The sequence below is a fragment of the Pezoporus flaviventris genome, unplaced genomic scaffold (assembly GCF_033815535.1).
Source record: "Pezoporus flaviventris isolate CSIRO_AGI_PZ_B2104156 unplaced genomic scaffold, CSIRO_AGI_Pfla_v1 ptg000002l, whole genome shotgun sequence".
Classification (NCBI taxonomy): domain Eukaryota; kingdom Metazoa; phylum Chordata; class Aves; order Psittaciformes; family Psittacidae; genus Pezoporus; species Pezoporus flaviventris.
The window spans coordinates 63161882-63181847 of NW_026892550.1; the positions used below are offsets into that span (position 1 = coordinate 63161882).

A 19966-nucleotide genomic window follows, 5' to 3' on the forward strand; every position below is an offset into this window, starting at 1 on the left:
GTAAATGTAGAATATATGTTCACTGAAATGTATTGGTAGCTTATGTATGATTCAAAATAATGTGTGGTTGCAGTGCAGTACTAATACTGTCATGATTCATACTGACACACTGCACAGTGTTCAGTAAGAGTCACATCCTTCTAGACCATTGGCTTAATTTTCCATTGTGGTGTATAATGTCAGTGCAGTGTAAAAAAAGCAAGTCTTACCTGTCTGGTTTCTGAGGTGTTTCTGGTTGGTTGGTTTGTTGTTTTTTTTTTTCCCCTCACTGTGCCACCAGAGATAGTGATAAAAGCACAAAATATTTCCTCCTAGAGACTGCTAGGGTAAACTTACCAGCCTAGGTGATGTGAGTTGCACGGTTCAGTTGGGGGTGGTGTTACTTCTAAACTTATTATCATAGGATGGTTTGGGTTGGAAAGGACCTTAAGATCATGTAGTTCCAACCCCACCGTCATGGGCAGGGATGCCTCACACTAAACCATCTCACCCAAGGCTCTGTCCAGCCTTGCCTTGAACGCTGCCAGGGATGGAGCATTTATCACTTCTTTGAGCAACCCATTCCAGTGCCTCACCACCCTCACAGTAAAGAACTTCTTCCTTATATCTAACCAGGTCCCTCTGAATGGCATTCCTTCCTTCCAGCGTATCAACTGAACCACACAGCTTGGTGTCCTCGGCAAACTTGCTGAGGGTGCACTCAGTCCCACCGTCCTTGAACAGGATCGGTCCCAACACTGACCCCTGAGGGACATCACTTATTACTGGTCTCCCATTGGACATGGAGCCATTGACTGCAACTCTCTGTGCAGCCATCCAGCCAATTCTTTATCCACCAGGTGGTTTATCAAATTGATGTCTTTCCAGTTTAGAGACAAGGATGTCGCATGGTGCAGTGTCAAACGCTTTGCACAAGTCTGGATGGATGATGTCAACTGCTTTGCCCCTATTCATCAGTTCTGTAGTCCCATCGTAGAAGGCCACCAAATTGGTCAGGCAGGATTTCCCCTTAGTGAAGCCATGCTGGCTGTCACCAAGCACCTTGTTGTTTTGATGTGCCCTAGCATGATTTCCAGGAGAATGTGCTCCATGATCCTGTCAGGCACAGAGATGAGACTGAGACTGACTGATCTGTATTTCTCCGGGTCTTCCATTTTCCTGTTCTTGAAAATGGGGGTTATATTACCCTTCTTCCAGTGGTCAGGAAATTCACCTGACTGCCGTGATCTTTCAAATATGATGGACAGTGGCTTAGCAACTTCATCTGCCAGCTTCTTTGGGACTTGTGGATGGATTTCATCAGATCCCTTGGACTTGTGCACATTCAGGTTCCTAAGATGATCTCAGATCTGATCCTCTCCTACAATGGGCCTAAGGTCTCCATTCTCACAGTCCCTGCATCTGTCTTCCAAGACATGGGCAGTGTGGCTAGAGTACTTGCCGGTGAAGACTGAGGCAAAGTTGTCATTGAGAACCTCAGCCTTCTCCAAATATATCCTATTTCTCAGGAAGCCTTAATAAGCCCAATGCTGCCTGTGCCTAAATCAGCTTATTCAGTGCTAACCTGTGCCATGTAAGCATTTGCTTAGCATTAAATGAAAATATCTCTCTGATTATACTGAAAATACTGTGAACATCTGATACCTTATGGAAAGGGTGATAATTTTATGTAATGTCATCTGTGATTCTGTTTCATACAGAATTCTGCTACTGTTGCTTGCATATAATTTTAGCAGCATCCTTTACAGATAAATGATTGTATATAAGCAAATCATAGTACAGTGAATAATTTATTGATAAATTGATATTATTAAATTTGCTATCACTGTAGAAACTTGTAAATTACACTGTAAGGTTTTGCCTTGTAAATACACTCTGCATCTAAGCAGATTGTAAAATGGTCTGTAGAAACAATGATTGTGGGAGTACTAGACTGTGTACTGCTGATGTTCATTCCAATTTAGAACATGGGAACTTCTGAGTATCTGTTAGGTACTGTATTGTGTCAATATTTTGTTATTTCTTCTACTAAACAATGGTTCCTCCAAACATTTTAACGAGATGGGGAGTTATTGTGACAGAATATGACAGCATGAATTTTAATGTAGCTACTTTTTTGAAGTTAATTCACTCAAAAGCATTTTTAGATTTGTAATGACTTCACATGGCCAGAACTGTAATTTTACGTCTTTTCAAGAAAACCTCTGGCCACAGGACATTGTATGTTTATTTGCTAAATAAAAAAGTGGAATGAAATATGCTACTTAATCACCCCCAACTTTTGCACTGCTGGAGTTTTGTTTTCTTTTGTTTTCAATGAATTTTCTCCTTTCTCCTCCAAAATAATTTTACTTGTGGCATATGGTTAATCCATAATTGAAAAGGGTACAGAAAGAATTAAATGTTAGAATAATATTCTAAATTTAGAGCTTGATGTTATTAAACACTCCCTTTTTTCTTTAGCTAATGTTTGGTTTGCTGATGTAAGAATTAGATAAAACTGTTCTTGTTACACTCGAGTTTAGAGATCATAAAACATTAATAGAGAAGTGAACTTGTGTTAAAATCAGGGTATTTCTGCTTGCCCGTATTTCTGGGACTGACACCTTAGTTACAAGGAGCTCTTTTTATTTCTCTGTTTACAAAATGGGTTCCTCAATATGTTTAGGATATTTTGCTAGCACTATAGTATGGATACAGCAAAAAGCAATTGATTTTTATTATATTTGCCTTTGGTTGGATAAATTATTTCTCTGTCTATTACATAGCTACCATCCCATCTCTTTAGTTCTGTAAACATTCACAGAGGTGGTGATTAAACAAGCTGATGAGCCATAAAACTATCATTAACCCTCTACCTTGTCAGATGTCTTAATTTTGGGAATGCAAAATAGGTTTTAATCCCAGTGACCATATATGCATGCCCACTGATATGTGCTTTTTTGTTCAACATGTTCAATTACAGGCTTACTTTTACCGAACTTTGATTTTGGATATTGTTGGCGACTGACATGGAATAGAAAATACCTGTGTGTTTAAACTTACAGTAGAAACAGCTTTGAGAAAAATACTATTTCATTATGGGATAACTGAATCCCTATGTATTTGATAAACACCACACCTTGCTTTGTTCATCATACTACAAAGTTCAGTTTTATATATTGCCATAGCTTTGATTTTGTCCCTGTTCATACATTAAGTGTGTTTGTTTTAAACAAATTTGGTGGACTGAAGAAATTTTTATTTTGCTTCTGGCCAGTGGGAGATACCATCTCTATGAAGGCAAACACGTTACTTCAGTTCAATATTCAGCTGTGCTTGACATAAAAATCCCTCAGCTCTTTAAATTGGTCTGGTAAAGCCTAGGTTTATGGAACTTCTGTCACTGTGGATGTCATCATGTTGCAAAAGCTGTGTTTTATTTGTGAAGGGCGATGGGCAGGTAGTTTATATTTCTGCATGGTGAAGGGATTGTTGGTTTTGGGCAAGTGTAATTGGTGTTAGTGTTTCACTTGTACCAGTAGGAGGTGAGTGATATTTTTGAGTCAAAATAATTGGTATGAAATGATTAACTCAAAGCTCTGTTTCCTTGCACTCCAATCTTCTGCGTTTTCTTCCTTCAGTTTCTGAAGTAGGTATTTGAAGAACAGTTGAGGGGTCTTTCTAACACCTATTAATTAATATTTTGGGAGAAGCATGCTGACAGTATGGTTCAGCTCCTACAACTCTCTGCTGGATTTTAAGGTCTGTCTCCACTGTATTGTCAACAGTCATCTGTTCTTGAACTGGACAATGGTTGTGAGTTAATGGAGCATTCCTATACCAGTGCACTCATGCTGACCCTGCATATGCCTTACAAGAAGCTTCACTTATGTGAAAGCAGACCACATTAAAAGGCATTCCTTGCAGCACTTTCCAGCATACTGTCCTCTGGAAAGTGGGACTGAGACTGCCCTGTGGCTGTTACTAGGGTCATAGACATTTTCTTCTTCTTAGCCACTCTCACTCTCCTATGTTTGCTTGCATGGGGTAGATGCTAAGAAGTTCTGGGTGTGTTTGTGTCTCAAACATCCTTGACCATGATAAGAAGATGCCATAGGCTGAATTAAAGCTTCGCTGTGGGCAAATCCTCCATAAAGTTAGCTATAAGCAGGGTCACTATTTCTTTTTAAAACAGAGGCAGCAAAAGCACCAGGGTTTACTCTTTTAAGTATTTTCTTGAGTTAATCTGTAAACATATTCAGAAGCCATTATTCAGTTACCCTGATGGGTTCATATCTTATTTTGGTTTCAAGCCACCATTTTTTTTTTAAGGAATAGAACTACTCATTTTCAAGTACTGATAGAGCTCTAATAGCCCAAGATTATGTAGTATGGACTAATGTCTGTTAAGACCTGAAAGAATGGGCTATTGAAGAATCTTGATGCTCACCTTAGGCTAATGAAATTATGTCACTTCTCCTTTTAAGTAGAAATTGAAGAGTCACAATTAGAGTGCAAATCAATTTGAGCGAATATGCTTTGACATTCAACTCTGGAAATAAAACATAGTTCATTAACTGTGAATCATTTCTACAGTGTTCTTGCTTCTAGGGATATTTATCATCAAAATGCAAGAAAAGTTCTATTTTAGGAATGGATTAGATTTTAATTTAAATGCAAAGCTTCCTTAATGAGTAAAACAGTTCACAGAAAAAACTCCACTAACGCTTCCTTTAGAAATACATTGTAAGAATGAGGCATTCTGACCTGTATTTTTATACCTCCAGTAAGCTTGGGCACAAAACAGGTACTGCTTACTGCAAACATAAATTCTGCAAATGTAAATTTAAACCTTGAAGGAATAATTATTGTGGTTTGGGGTGTAATTAAATCTTCATTTCTGCATTGACAATCAATCACAGGCACAAAATGAAAGGCTGTTTTTAAGGTGATGTTCCACCTCCAGTTCTGTAACCATACAGGAAAAGTTCATCCCGTATGTCACAAGATATCAGGTACATACAGAGAATAATAACAGTTTGTTGTCTCATCAAGAATTTCAATAGTATGGTATATTTTCCGTTCTGTTAGCTTTTCAGCTGAAGACTACTGACATTCTCTGTGTTTATAAGCATATATAAAAAGGAAGTACATGTCATAGAACAGGGTTCTTCAATTTAGCATTAAACAGGTAATTATATCTGCAAGTGGAAGCTAAACAAATTCAAAGCAGGAAATAAGTGGAGATTTGACTGATTGATTAATCTTTGGAGCAACTTCTCTTGGAATATAGAAAACTCATTGTCACTTGAAGTTTTTAAATCAGAATCAGATTGTGTTGGTTTGTTTGTTTGTTTTTAAAGATGCCTTTACTCAGCCAGAAAATATAAACTTGATGCTGGAATCATTAGCTGTAATTCAAGCAGTCAGACTCTTCAGTTCCATCATAATGGTCTCTTTTGACTCTAAAATGCATGAACTTGTGCATCTCAACATAATTGCAAGTTAAATAATGGAAGGGGTAATAAAGTGAAATACACAAAGGGGCAATTTACTTGGCAGCTTTGTAAACTGCAGAGCTAGAATATTGTTCTGTGCTGTGGCATATAATTTAGATGTAGCAATAAATCAGATAAACTTTCAAAGGTGAGCAGGTGGCTATATGGAAAGATTGATTAGCCTTTGGGCCTCCTTGAGACACAGATTCTCTATTATTCGTTGGAACTAATATAGACCTGTTGTCCTCATATCTTGTAGAGTAAATATCATAGTGTTGCCATACCATGGGGATAGGCCCATGCAAATCTCTGTGCTTGTCTGTTGCTGTTCCAGATGCTCTGTATGATGTCATCACGGTGGGAGCGCCAGCGGCTCATTTCCAAGGATTTAAGAATGGTGGTCTCCGAAAACTACTGAGTAAATTTGAGGCAGAAAGACGAAAGTAAGTAATTTTATAAGTAGCTAGGAAAATATCATTAAAGTTGCATTAAAATGTTATGAGCTTACTTGAGTAACAAAATGGTTTACCCTGCTGAACACATGGAAGATTAAAATCTAGTAGGACTGAACAAGGATGCATTTATAACCTATTTCCTTTATCTTCTCTGCTTTATTGGGCTGCAAAATTGAAGCAGAGTTTACTTCTAGTGCCAAGACCCATTTTTGAACACAAACTCAAAATTGTGACATTTTCTTCCTATATTTTGGGAACTTGAGGAATATCAGTGCCTGAAAACATGCTGTGCAGAATGAGATAGTGTTTTGGTAATTTTTGTGCTAAGTGGAAAGTGGCTAGAGACAATTTTTCAATAAACAGTAACTTCATTTCTGACAGCTTTGGGTATATGTGAACAAAAGTATTTTTAGCATGTCTGTGAAGTGAATAAGGAACTCCTCTTGTTTTTCAGAAAGATGAAACGAGAATAAGCAAAGATAAAACCCTAACTAAGGTTTCAGTTTATTGCAGTACTCATATGCTTTGTTACTACTCAACACGTACAATACTGTTAGTTGCATGTTTTGCTAACCAAGAATTGGACGTATTTGTGTTTGTTGCTATAGCTGTTAAGAAATTTCAAGCAGCCACAGCTGTCACTGGCAGCACCCATAGCTGTGACTGCTCAATGCTTCAACTAACTGTGCCAACCTCATGCAGTCGGTGGCACAACATTCAAAAGAGAATGCAGGAAGGTACTGCATATGTGCTAATCTAAGCATTGGGATGCTCTGTAGAAAATGAATTCCATTGTTTTAAATGCTAAGAAAATTTTCATAGTTACAATATCATAAAGAATGAGCAGAAATTACAAAAATCTATTGTTGACTTCTAGGTTGACTAGAAATTGGCATCAATACTAAAACCAAACTGAAACCAGCAGATTTATTTCCTTTGAAAGCTGCATTATTATTTTTCTCTTTGTATTGCATGACATAAAAAGCTTATTAAATCTTCCAAAGTCTTTCATTTCCCTGCCACCTCTGACAAGAAAGCTTGCTAGTGAAACATGAACATCACTGTTCACACAAGACCCACGAGTGGACTTCGTTTTGACGATAGGTACATATTCTACTATCAGCGACTGAATAGGCAGCCTTAGCCCCATGATACGGAGGTTTATGAAGTACATGATAAAGAAAATGTCTAAAGGCATTTCGTAAAATAGCTGCTTTTTAACTATCATCTGATTAATATAGTTGGAGTTGTATTTAGTGGGTTTTTATTACATTTCATAAGAAGAAAATAATGTCATAAGTGATATAAAGAACTTCAAAGCGTTTTGCTTTCAGAAAATGAACTGTTTCTCACTTGCGCAGTCCTGCAGCATATCCATATTGACAAAATGTGATTTCCCAAAATGGAAGATAGCTGTGAGGCACACTTGAAATCATTAACTGCGATTTCTGTTCCTTGAAGGAAAATGCTTTATAGGGAAGAGACCTAGTCTTTCTTGAGTTCTTCCTGGGAGAACATATTGCAATATCTCATAGGAATGGGTAGACAATGCTCTTGTTTCTTAGATGCCATAACAGGAGAACAGAATATGATGGGCTAGACTCATTTCTTCAGATCCTATTCAATGTTCTATGGCAAAGGATACTCAGTGCTGCACAGCCTCTTCTCATTTTCATTCACTCTTCTTTTACTGACTCAATCATGTAGACCTCTAAGTTGATAGATTGTGATCAAGAGCACAAGGTAAAGCTTTGTGCAGATTTTATCACAGCATTTCATACCTATTTCAAAGTGCCTACACATCACCTTATATTTGCCTTGCTGCTTAGACTTATTTGCATCCCTCAGAAGCACTTGTATTTTGGTGACTTTCAAGGACAGAGTACTGGACTTTTACTCTGACAGTGCAGTTCTCATGTTTCCTTGTTCCCACGAAAGAGCAAAAATCTGTATTTAGGATGATATAACTAGGGTAACTGTTAGTATCCTCGCAGACTCTTCCTAAAAAAAAAAGAAAGAGAGCCTCCATCAGGCTACCAAACTTAATTTTGAGCATTGAAAACAGGGGACTGCCATTTTAGCGAATCACTTACCAGACCTGAAGAAATGGACACTTAGCATATGAATTCCCATGAAGTAGAAAGGAGGAAACCTCCAAAATTCATCTGTCTTTGAGAGCAGCACAGAGCAAACTCAACTAGAAGATCTCATATGAGTCAAAAGACAGGAGCAAGTAAGCTCTGAATATGATCTCACTTATTTGAATATTGAAGAACTGGTCTACTTTAAATATAGACAAGAAGTGACCATTCTCATTCTTGCCACGGAGAATTTCTTTCACTGTGGCAATGACAACTTTATTTTGTAGGCACCTGTTTGTTTAACTGCATGAGGATAGTTTGAGGACAAAGAGCATTTTCAGGGGCAGCTTTTACAATTTAAATTTTCTGGTTTACAATGGGAGCAGCTTTTCTGAGGGTCTGGTTGAAGGAAGAAGTGACACCTTGAGAGATCAGTCAGAATATAAAATGAACAGAAAAAGAATGCAGATTTAGCAGCCGTTTCCTCTAGGCGAACTGAGCTGAATACATAGAGACAGATATGGGAAGAGATTATTTCTCAAGCCAATCCTGATAGCTTTCAGGATACTGTTAGCACATGACAGAATGCCTTGCATGCCTTTGACCTTCAGGCTGATTATTAGAATAGGTAATTGAAATATTCAACAGTATCACCATATCACAAAATATTCCTTGCTCAAATCTATGCTTGTGGAATTAACAAGAGGAACTGTCAGCTGGTAGCAAGGTTATATCCTGCTTTGCAAGAGCATAATTGCATTTGCAATTGCCAAACTAGAACAAGATTGAAACATATGTTTCATGAAAGTTTATCAAACAGAGAAATGTGGAAAATGTGTATCTGAAGGTAGGGCAGGCATATTTTCTATTACGTATAGAAATTTTCTATTACATACGTCTTTGTGCAGGCAAAAGAGAGGGGAAGGTATTATATAATATTATTTATTTAAAAATGCAGTATTTTTGCAGATCTCTCATTTGTTACCACTGAGAAAATCATATTAAAAAAAAAAAAATTCTAAAAATCTGATCTCAAATAATAGGGAGAAGTTGGAAAACAAGACTTAATGGTATGCAGTCTGAAAGCAGGGCCATTATTTTATTACCCATTCACAATCTGTACTGGTTTTGATTTGCAACAAAAACATAGATAAAAGGCTTTGCTACTGCAAATGTCAGGCCTGTCTATAAGACATGGCTCTAATATGTCTGTCCCTTTAGTAGCTAGCGATGAACTTCACAAGACCAGTAAGAGCGAAGGATTTTTTTTTTTATCTTCTTTAGGCATAATCACATTTAAATCCAAATCATTGAAGTTTGATCACAATATGTGAAATCATTGCACAATATGAACTGTATGTGTACAAAACAATACAGATTCGGTTCATTTTTTTTTCATGATGTTGTATTGGTTTATTCTTTTTTTTTTCCTTCCTTATTTCTAGCTAAAAGAGAAAGTCAGTCAGTTGTTCAGATTCAGTCTTCTGTTGGCCTGCTGGTATAGGTTACTTCTCCTTCCTGCAAATGGAAGGCCTTGTAGTCTTCATCATCATCATCACCAGTCTAGATGGCATAGCAAATTATTTTTAGAGCTCATTTGTGCAGGAACATAAGGCAGTATACATTATACTGTATGCAGTAAGTTACACACATATAATGTCTGGCTACTCAAAATGTGCATAAATCACTTTCAAGGTACTTTCGAGGACTTTTTTTCTAATTTAAAATCTAATTTGATAATCTCTGGTGTAGCCAAAACACGTAGCCTTATGATTACAAGACTTTTAATGCCGTGGTACTCACCATCAAGAAAAATGGGTATCCCACAAGCTGCATTAGGTGCTGTAATTCATTACAGTTTTGTAGACTATTTCTAGCATGTTCTGCAGAAATTACCCTGCTTTAAATTAGCACAGGCGTAAAGCTGGAATAGCACTGAAATGGATTTTCTGTTGATTTTTTTTCTTTTTCTAAAGCCATAATTATTTAATTTGGGTTTAAACTGCCCAAAAGGACCCTCTTTTCTTTGACTACTCCTAGCTTTTGGTCAAGGTGTGAGGTGTGTTTCTTTACAAACATACATGTTACCAAAAATTTTATCAGTTCTGAGGTCTTCCTTCAACCCATTTCCATTCTCTGAGGAACCTGAAATGGTACTGTTCCACAGAAAATCCCAGAGCCGTTGAAATAATAACGAATTGCATTTCATCTAGTTGTAGCCTTTATTCTCAAAGGGAAACCACAGCCTGTCATGCATTGCACTGTTCACAGAGATGTTATTCTTTGCCCACTTTCCACTGTAGTTTGTTTTGTTTTGGTTTTTTTTTTGTGTGTGTGTATTCCTACGTGTGTGTGAGAAAGAAAGATTAGACTTCATGGAGATGAACATTTTTTTTTTCATTGGCCATAAATCAGTGTTGTTGGAAGTTTTGCTGGGAAACTAACAAAGATTATACTATTTGTTGAGATATAAAAATCTCATCAGTATTTTCCAGGTGCTAGACACTCAGAACAGAATTGCCTGAAGCATTTCCTTAAGCAGGTATAAAAGAAAAGGGACTGGGGCTGTAAAAAGAAGGGAAGAAGGAGTTGAGGAGCTTTGTATGTGAAGGTTAGAAAGGATCATGTTTTGGAGAGCAAGAAAACTGTTCCTCTTCCATGGATCCATGAAGTCACACCAATGTAAAGATACTCTTAAATTAATTTAAAGAACTGTGGAAGGCTTTCCCTGGGCATGCAGTCTGCCTGGACTTAGTCTTCCTAGGAAGATTCACTATAAGATTCACCTATGCCCCTGTGGCTTCAGTCCTACTTAGGTCTCCAGAGGGCTGATGAAGAGCATCTTGACCTTTCTTTTGCCTGAAACTTGTGTCCAACATAACCAGCTGAAGGCAGTGATGTAGTTATTCCAAGGGTCAGTTAGGAATGAAGAGGAAATAGAAGAATACCAAGAGAAGCTGTGCATATAGCCTTAGCCATTGCTTCAAGATAAGGATTTGTGGAGATTTGGACTTAGTAAGTAAGGATACATTAGAACTAATAATTTTATTTTCCTCAGTATTCAAAGTCAGAATTTCCAAGTTGCAAGGGAAATCTTCACTGGTAACATGAAAATCTCGGCACTGATAACATTGTTTAGTTTTGTTTCCTGAAGCAGCAAATTGTTCTGAGGTTGAGAGGTTTTAATGTTTCAATTTATTTTTGAGCCTCACTTCCCTCTTCAGACAGAATATATGTGATGCATAAATAAGCCACTGAATTGGTATCTTCTGTAATGTATGTAAGCTGGAGGTTATCTGGGTGTACAGGTTCTGGCTGCGTATACTTTAACTGGATTCTTGCTGTTATTGTCTGTGGTTTTGACTGTTGAAAAAAGCAAGGTCAAATGTTCATTATTGAAAGATTTTAACCCAGTCCCAGATGGTGATAATTTAACTCAGTCACACAAATTACTCAGTTAACAGCAGGAGTGGAGTTACTTGGAGTGTCATTAAAAATCAGACATTTATCATATTGCAGTATTTATTCTCAGGCAAAAAACTTTGTTAATTTAAATTGCAGATCTAGTCAATGTAATCTTTATTCAAATTACATGACCGTGTCATTAAACCAATTTTCAAAATGAAATGACCACTGACAGTCATATGTACATAGTTAATGATGGTGCCAATATGTGGAAATGATTAAATATGCTTAGTGAGAGCTTTGAAACTTAACCCAGAAGACATTATTATAGAGTTTTTCAAAAGGTACCTGACTAATAATACATTTTGCATATCAAAGGTAGGTTTTCATAGTGCTGCTGGCATCCCACACTGGACCTACTCATGCAGCCTTTGGCCCAGTGCAAAACTTTCTTACTTGTAATTCCCTTCATCTAGTTTCTGCATTGTGACACCTGTGAAAAGTTTCTCTACATGTTCTTTTGGTAGCTGCTTCTTTTAAGTAATGCTGCTTATATACCACAGCTGTATGTGGCATCAAGCTCTAAAAGTAGTTATTTATAAAGAACTAATTTCAGTGACTTGGAAGTAGTAATGTCTTTTCATGAATGGCAAGGCCACGGAAAATCTTAGGCTAGTCTTAGATGGAACGCTGTTGAGACACAACAATTAGAAATTTCAGATACTCCCAAACGTGTTGTTTCTCGATAATAATTATGCGCTTTCTTGGAGGAGAAAAGTTTCCCTCAAATTCTGAAAGAAACTGACTATTTGGAATCATATCATGCTTTCTGGGGGTCAGGAAATGTTAAAATTAGCCAAATAATGAGGCCTGATTGAACACTTCATTTTGAAGAAAAACTCATTCTCTGTTTATTATTTTCTTTATTTAAAAACTATGATTGCCTTTATTAGAATGAGAACTACCTACAGGTTTAGTATCTCTCTTTCCTGTTTCTTTTCTTATACCATTGACTGTGGCTTTTCTGCTGCAATATTTGGTGAAGCTTGGAGCTGTGGGAGATGAGTGAAAATGATCTGGGAATTAAAGGCAGAGGGGAATCCCAGAAAGAAGTGTGTGCATGGTGCACTTGATAACAGTTTTAGCCAGATTCAAACTGCAAAAAGGCTGTTTAATAATGGGAGGGGGAAGCCTGAAGGGAAATTAGAGAAGATTATTCAGGGCTGTGAAGCATCAAGACTTTTAAGACTATGTCTTCACTACAATTCACTACAAAGATTACTCTTTGCCCCTGCCCTGTCTACTGACTCTGACAGCTTGAGAGCTGTGGTAAATTTAGAGAGCTCTAACTTTGGAAGTTCATTTCACTAAGTGTTTGCACCTTGAAGGCAATCCTGTGGCCAATTCCTCATTTCCCAGAGGGACAGGGATTTTTTTTTTTTTTCCTTCCAAAATCAGTAGGAGAGATAGTTTGTACTATTCATTTTGTTGAAATATTCGGAACTCTGGCCTCTGCACTCAGCGGTACAGCAATTCATGTAGTGGACTGCAAATTGGAGACGCATAGTGATTTTGATGTGACTGGTAGCATGACTGATCATGGCAAAGCTTCGCTGACTCAGATGCCCTTCATGTAGGCTACCTCCACAACGAATTGTATCTAAAAATAGAGACATCATTGAAAGATGGAGAAGTAGGTTGGGGTATTTTGGAATTTGTGACTGCAACTTAGCAAAGTGTCTAAGCAAGAGGCTTAATTTTAAGACTGCTTGCATCTATCCTTATTTGGCACAAGACTTCAGCCGTTTAAGTTGTAAGGAAGTGGCTTCATTTAGACTTCTGAATGTGCATTGCATATGTCCTTTATCAAATTAAATTTAATTTAGAATTCATTTCTGATGGGGGAGTGAAGAGATCTGGGGAAAGACTGAAATGAAAAACAGCATATATTGTTCGAAGGATTGCACAAATTTCAGGTCTTAATATGTGAAATTAAGAAGGAAATTAAAATGGTTGGGAGAGGGCAGAAGGGTCTAAAGGACGTCTGGTAAAAGAACCCAAGAGAAAAGGGATAGGCTTACAGAACCAACTGGGGACTAGCATGTATGTTGCTCTGGCATTAGTAATGTTCTAGGTGTTGCTTGATTACAGTTTTTCCTTGTTAACATTATAGGTTAACCTGAAGCTGCAGAAGGTTTTGGTTAGTTTCTCCAAAAGGCTGAAGCAGGGCTTTATAAATAGATTAGATACAAGAGTTTTAGGTGGGGAGATGTATACTACATCGAAGAATACAGGTGTGTGCAAGCTGTCTAAAATGGTATTTTGGAATAATGTTATGAAAAGGATATTGCATGATTAGGAAGTGTTGGAGAAAAAAAAACAACCAAGGGGTAGGAATGCAAAAGAATTGCAGTAGTTTGCAAACAGTTAAAAGTAGAAAGTTTGCAGTGTTCATTTGTGTGGTTTTGTAGTAATTAACTCCCATACCCTATTTCTATGTCTTTTCTTGCAAATGAGACACATGCTTTTTATTTGAGATAGCTCTGGTTATTACCGATTCCTGGACATCACTGATGCTAATCAAAACATAGTGTGGGCCACTGATCAATTAAACAGTAATGGCTCATTTTGAAAGACTTAATGTGGTAGGTAATAATGTGATGGGGAGTCAAGTTGGAAAAACAAGGAGCCTTATGACCTTTGTGATTATTCAGTGACTTGGTCAAACATTTCATTTCTCCAGAATTACGTTTTTTAAAATAAATAAATAAAAACCTGTTTTTCTTGTGTTAAGATCCATCACTCACAGGGATGATTAAGTTGAACAGTACTGCTTGGAGCATTTGGTAGTGGGCAGTCTGTTGTCCTCTACTGTTCTAACAAGGAGTTGGTTTTAGCCTTAAATAAGGAGCATTTCAATGATATCGGTGGAGTTTAGGTCTCTGCCATTGTTTGGAAAACCAGGTAAAATTTTTAGCACATTAAGCATTGCTATTAATAGCAGAAATGACTTTGATGTTTTGTGACTCTTTCTCTGTTATTACAGTACTGGATACCAGTGTATTTACTATTCACCTGAAAACACAGCCAAGGCAAAAGAAGTTCTCAGCAACATCAATCATCTACAACCTCTCATATCAAGCCATGCAGACCTGCTACTTAATTCTGCAAGCCAGCATTCTCCAGACAGCTTGAAGAATTCTTTAAAGATGCTTTCAGAAAAAGTAAGATTCAAATCTTCACTGCAATGGAAAATGGAATAACCAACTCTCTAACTACTGGTGTTTTTTTTCCTGAATAAATTGACTTTCACAGCATCAGCAAATGTTAAATAAGCCCTGCTAAAATAAGCTTCAGAATGTTGCTATTAGAAAAAGAATATTATTTAGCATTTTCTGTATAGAAAATAAATGAAAACTATAAAGGTTGTCTTTATTTGAAAGTATAATTAATTTCATGTGTGTCTGTTATCCTCTAGTGGCCACACACTGGGGTTTATAAAAAAAATAGATTATTTTAAATGATTTTGCAGCGTGATAAATGGTTATTTTATTTCTCTTTCTTTCATACTTCAAATTTGAGCTTGTGGGAGGTAGCTTAAGCCAGGTTTGAGCTAATGTTTAGAATTATACCATGATCAGAAATGGTGATACAATCTGGAAGGAGAAGTTGGCACCAGGAGGTCTCAAATTTTAATTCTCTTTCTTGTATTATATTCTGCTGTAGCTGTAGGCTTTTCCTCATGTTAGCTTCTTTAGCTCTAAATTAAGGAGGATAATATTTTCCACCTGTCTCACAGAGTGATACTATAGATTAGCTGAAGTCAGAAGTACTTTTAAACATATGTTATCTTACGCTCTGACCAGAGGGGTTGGAAAAAAGTTTCCCATCGCTTCATGGGCCATACCTTCTGTAATGTGATCTCAATATGGCTTAATGACACTATCAATAATCATTTCAATATATCTTCAGCTATTGGGAAGTAGCAACCCCTGTGGTCTGTTGAGCACTATTATCCCAGCAGTACATCTTTCAATGGGAGAGTTTCAAATCTGAATATTGAACTCAGTCACATACTGTGAAGGCATTACATTGGAGCCATGGGGGAGATAAACATTGCTCTTGGTTACAGATGTGTAAATCCACAGTAACTCTGAGAATATTGGAGTCACTGAATGTCAAGAACAATGTAGGGAAGTAGAATTCAGCCTGTAGATTAAGGAAGAGTGGGGGGTGGGTGTTGTGGTAGTTATAGCATACCTTTCCATGTCATACAAAGGAGGCCATTCTTAGCTGCATGTAGAAAAAGTGGAGCCACTGTGTTAGTGCTTAGTTCGGAGAAATATGCAAACAAAAATAAAGCAAATCAAACAAAGTGTTTGTTGTGAAGATCCAAGACCCAGTTGCTAAAGAATTTGTTTGTGGCTATAGCCACTGGCTTTGCCCTTGCCACCTTTGCCTGCCTGGGCTGGAGGACTGAATGATTTCAGAGTGGCTGCAGGCAGCTGTGATACTGATTGTTTGAGCCATGGCCTATTGGAGAGTCTGGCCACAGAAGAGGGCCAAAAAAGACAATTCATTGAGTTTGGAGAAGTCACAGATATTTTATCGTTTGTCATTTAGTTATATATGTCCATATCAACTATTCAGGACCAGGCTTAAATTGCTGGTTAGTATTGGAGCACAGGTTCCCAGATGTGGAAGCAGGAGTCTAACCTGACGTAGTCCACCTACAGCCCATAGTTTCTGTCTATCCTCCACCTTTTGCTTGGAAGAGATTAATCCAGTTTTCTGAACAACTGCTGTGTGAATGACTGAATACCTGCTTCCCTGGCTATTCCCAAATTTACTCTGAGGAGAAGACACATAACTGAGAAAAAGGGTGGGACCCTTGCTGGGGAAACTAGTGTAGAGGCACAGCTGCCTGTGAAAAAGAAAGGAGGTATTTCATTTGGAAAAGAAAGACCAAGAAACAGCTTCAGAGAAAGCCAATGCTAAGTTTCAAAACCCCAGACTGAGTGAAACCACACAGTGCTGCAGCTGAGTCCCTCATAGGTAATGCAAAGCATCATCTCAATATTCTAAAATAGCCTGTCTATATAATCTGGTCCAGTATGGGAGAATTAAGACTAACAAAGTGTCCCTGCTTACATTTAAGATAGTTTGGTATGCTCTTCTGAATAGAATTATGTGAAGCCTACCTATATTCTTATGCATGTGAGGCAATTCTGCTCTCCTACCTTTTGTATACTATTTTATATGTAAAATAGAAATGTTCTCATACATTTTAACTTGCTAGAAATTTAGGAGTGAAACTGCTATTTGAGGAAATTGTAAAAATGATTTTTCTGGTGATTAAATTCCTCAAATATATTAAAAAGGATAACACTTTAAGATAACGTTAAGCATGATATAAAGAATAATTCTTTCTAAAAACATTAGGTAGCAGGGAGTATGTCTGAGCTATCAGTAAGGTGAATTACGGCTAAGTATTTATGTTGGAAAGACTGGGTGCATGGCTTGGAAGTGGAAAATCAAATAATTCCACTGCTGCTTCTTAAATTGAGCTTATTTTCTCATAGTAAGCATAGTTTTACTTCTCTGTGTATAATTTGCAATTTGCTATAGTGTTTTCCTGAGACTAACCTTTTATCAACGTTTTCTGTTAATTGATTAAGAAAGCCTTTAACTGTCGACAAATATATCAGAATTTGCAGCTTGCAGTAGGCTTGATAAGTTCATTTTCCAGCTATGCCTATCTTTGTTTGCAGAAATATTCTTTGGTTGAGTATCTAAAAGAAATTGCAAAGTTTTCATTTCTTTGTATAGACTTGTTTTGTGATTGCAATACAATTTTATAAATAGTGATGTTCTGCAAATGTAGCAGTAAGAAAATGCAGCTGAAATGTAGATTGTTGTTAAACCAATGGAATCCCAGAACAGAATTTAATTACAGAAGCCTTTTAGTCTCTATATAGAAAAATGGAGGTTTGCTTCCATGCCAGTTTGCTTCTTAAAATGAACTTTCCCTATAAAATATTTATGTTAATTTAAATTGCTTAGACTTTTCAGGTATTTACCTAATATATATTACAGTCACAGTGGTCATTCCTTACTTCAAATTGTCCAATACATAAAATTTCTGAAATGTAAAGCTCTTTTGAGTCTACCATGCCTGATGCAGAGACATGAAACGATCTCAAGCAGACTTCGAGTGGAAAGGAAGGCGTAAAATCTCAGTAAAGCCATGATGTTGTCATTTCTAAGGACAGACAAGCAAAGTAGTTTAGATTCTCCCAATACAATACTGTAGAAGATTCTTGAAGATAAGCTCTGCTGTTACCATGCAACTCTACCAAGTCTCACTTTGCTTCTTCTTTATAGAGGGTTGTTAGGTTTTGCTAGCAGTATTCCCCAGAAACTATGAATTCCCTGAGCATGCACCATTTGGAGGCTGGAAATGTAGAAAACTGAAATTGTCCTATAGTACTGAAAAAGAAAGAAAAAAGTAAAAGAAGCAGAAACTTTTCAAGCGGGTACCTAACCCAGCAGCCAGAGCTTTAAGAAAACCATCAATTATTTAGAGCATTGTGGTCTAAATGTCAGTGAACTTTTGAGGGGGTATAGATGCAGGAAAGTAAGAAAAGTTGAGGCGGATTAGGCATACAGAAGGGCAGCCAGTACTAGCAAAAAAAGCATGCCTGGCAGAATGGTGGCAACAGCAAATGCTTTTACATGAAGAGGATCTAGAGATGCTAAAAGGCCAAATGGAGAAAGCATTTTCCTTTTCTTGTTGGGGTGGAAAGGAGATAAATACTGCAGAGAGGTTGAAGGTTTTAAAAATACAGTGAACTTTCAGCTGTCACAGTCAACAAGAAGGATTTAGAAAAATCATGCAGTGATTGAATAACATCTTCAGAGAGCCTAGAAAAACTACTTCAAGGTTTCCTGTCTTTAAAAATAATTGAACTAAAGCTAGAAATCAGGTGTTTTCACCTGCCGCGATAGGTGGGTTGATACCATCAGGTACCAAAATTTCTCTCTGGAAACACTGCTTTTGCAAGTGCTGAGGTCTTAGCAGTGTAGAGTGGTGTGATTTTATTCAATTTGTTAATTACATTTTATGTGACATTTATTCAGAAATTACTGAGCTGTGGCTGGTTACTCTTGGAACTGATCCTTGTAGAGGTTCATCCTTGCAGGCAAATTCTTGAAGTCGAATAGAATAGGATTGTGTGCAAAGATAATCATCTCTATGACAGATACTGTACTTTTATCTTAATCCTTAGAACAGTGGGATTGTAGAATGTGATGATATCCCTATGCCCCTTGAATCATTCCTCACTGTAGCTGTACTTTGTTTTCTACCTCTCAGGCCTGCCTGAAACCAATATCCACTCTACCTAAGGATAATTCAGTCCTATAATAGTTACGTTGCAGTGTTGCCTTCCTTGGTCTAACCTCCTCATTCATACTTTTTTTTTTTTTTTTTCCAGACAGAGTTATTTGTGCATGCATTTAAGGATCAGCTGGTCAGAAGTGCTCTTTTGGCACTATACACAGCTCGGCCTGGCTGTGTCCTCAAGAAACCAGCTATGCCTAAAAACAGTACCGAAGAGGGGGGTGATTTGCAGCATCAGGATCATCCTTCTCAGATTAAAAGACAGGACTCTATACCCCATCATTCTGAATATGATGAAGAGGAGTGGGTAAGTAGTCATAAACTCTTAGCTGCTATTCAATACTAAACCCCTCCAAATCAGCATAAACACATACAAGCTCTAAATGTCCTTGTCACGTACTATTGGGAGGGGGAGGGGAAAGGGGTGCAAAACTGTGAAAAACTGTTTTTCAGATACCATACAGATTCAAAAATAACTCGAAAGAATTTTCCCAACTAGAGTGTGCTTCTGTGTTGCTCCTTGGTTGTACATGTAACAGCCAGAATATCTCTTTGCACAGACAGGGAAATAGTCTTTGGTCCTTCTGAAGTTCTTTTTGCTAGTTAGGCAGATTTAAGGAAACTAGAGTAGCATACATTATTATGAAGGAAAATTATTTTCTTTTTTTTTTTTCCAAAGGCTGAATATAAATAGTTTAAATACACATGAATTAATTCTCAGCAAGAAAAGAGCTGTTTTTCCTTAGACCCTGTTCTTAGGGGTTTTGGGGTCTTAGGATGTCTGAGATTGCATTGAAAATTACACATGGCTTTTAGATTTTAACATTCTTAGCATATCTTCCAAAGATTTTTATTATTTATATGGCTGAGATTTTGTAAATTAATTATTTTGGTGGATGTGTTCATAATGGATCTGCTGCTTTGTTACATGTGCCCTGAACTCAAGCTATTTTTATTCAGTTCAGGCTCATGCTTTCAGTTCATTACTGTATTCTCATGAACATAAAGGATGCCAGCATATTAATTGCTATTGTAAATTATTAATAACTTGCATGAGGTACAGAACTTGCACCTGAACTGTGATTTTTGTCCATACCACAAATAAGGGAAGAAGAATACGTTTCTTCTAGAGAAAGACAATTG

At 37.2% G+C, this 19966-nt stretch overlaps 1 protein-coding gene across 10 annotated transcripts in view; it reads left to right on the forward strand.

Moving 5' to 3' along the window:
* INPP4B (inositol polyphosphate-4-phosphatase type II B) overlaps nucleotides 1-19966 on the forward strand; it is a 309539-nt gene that overhangs the window by 226648 nt on the left and 62925 nt on the right. For all 10 annotated transcript variants that reach the window (XM_061441944.1, XM_061441955.1, XM_061441896.1 and 7 more), the window contains 3 exons: nucleotides 5815-5923; nucleotides 14468-14645; nucleotides 18918-19130. In XM_061441944.1, coding sequence (XP_061297928.1) covers nucleotides 5815-5923; nucleotides 14468-14645; nucleotides 18918-19130 — 500 coding nt within the window. The remainder of the gene's footprint in view (nucleotides 1-5814; nucleotides 5924-14467; nucleotides 14646-18917; nucleotides 19131-19966) is intronic.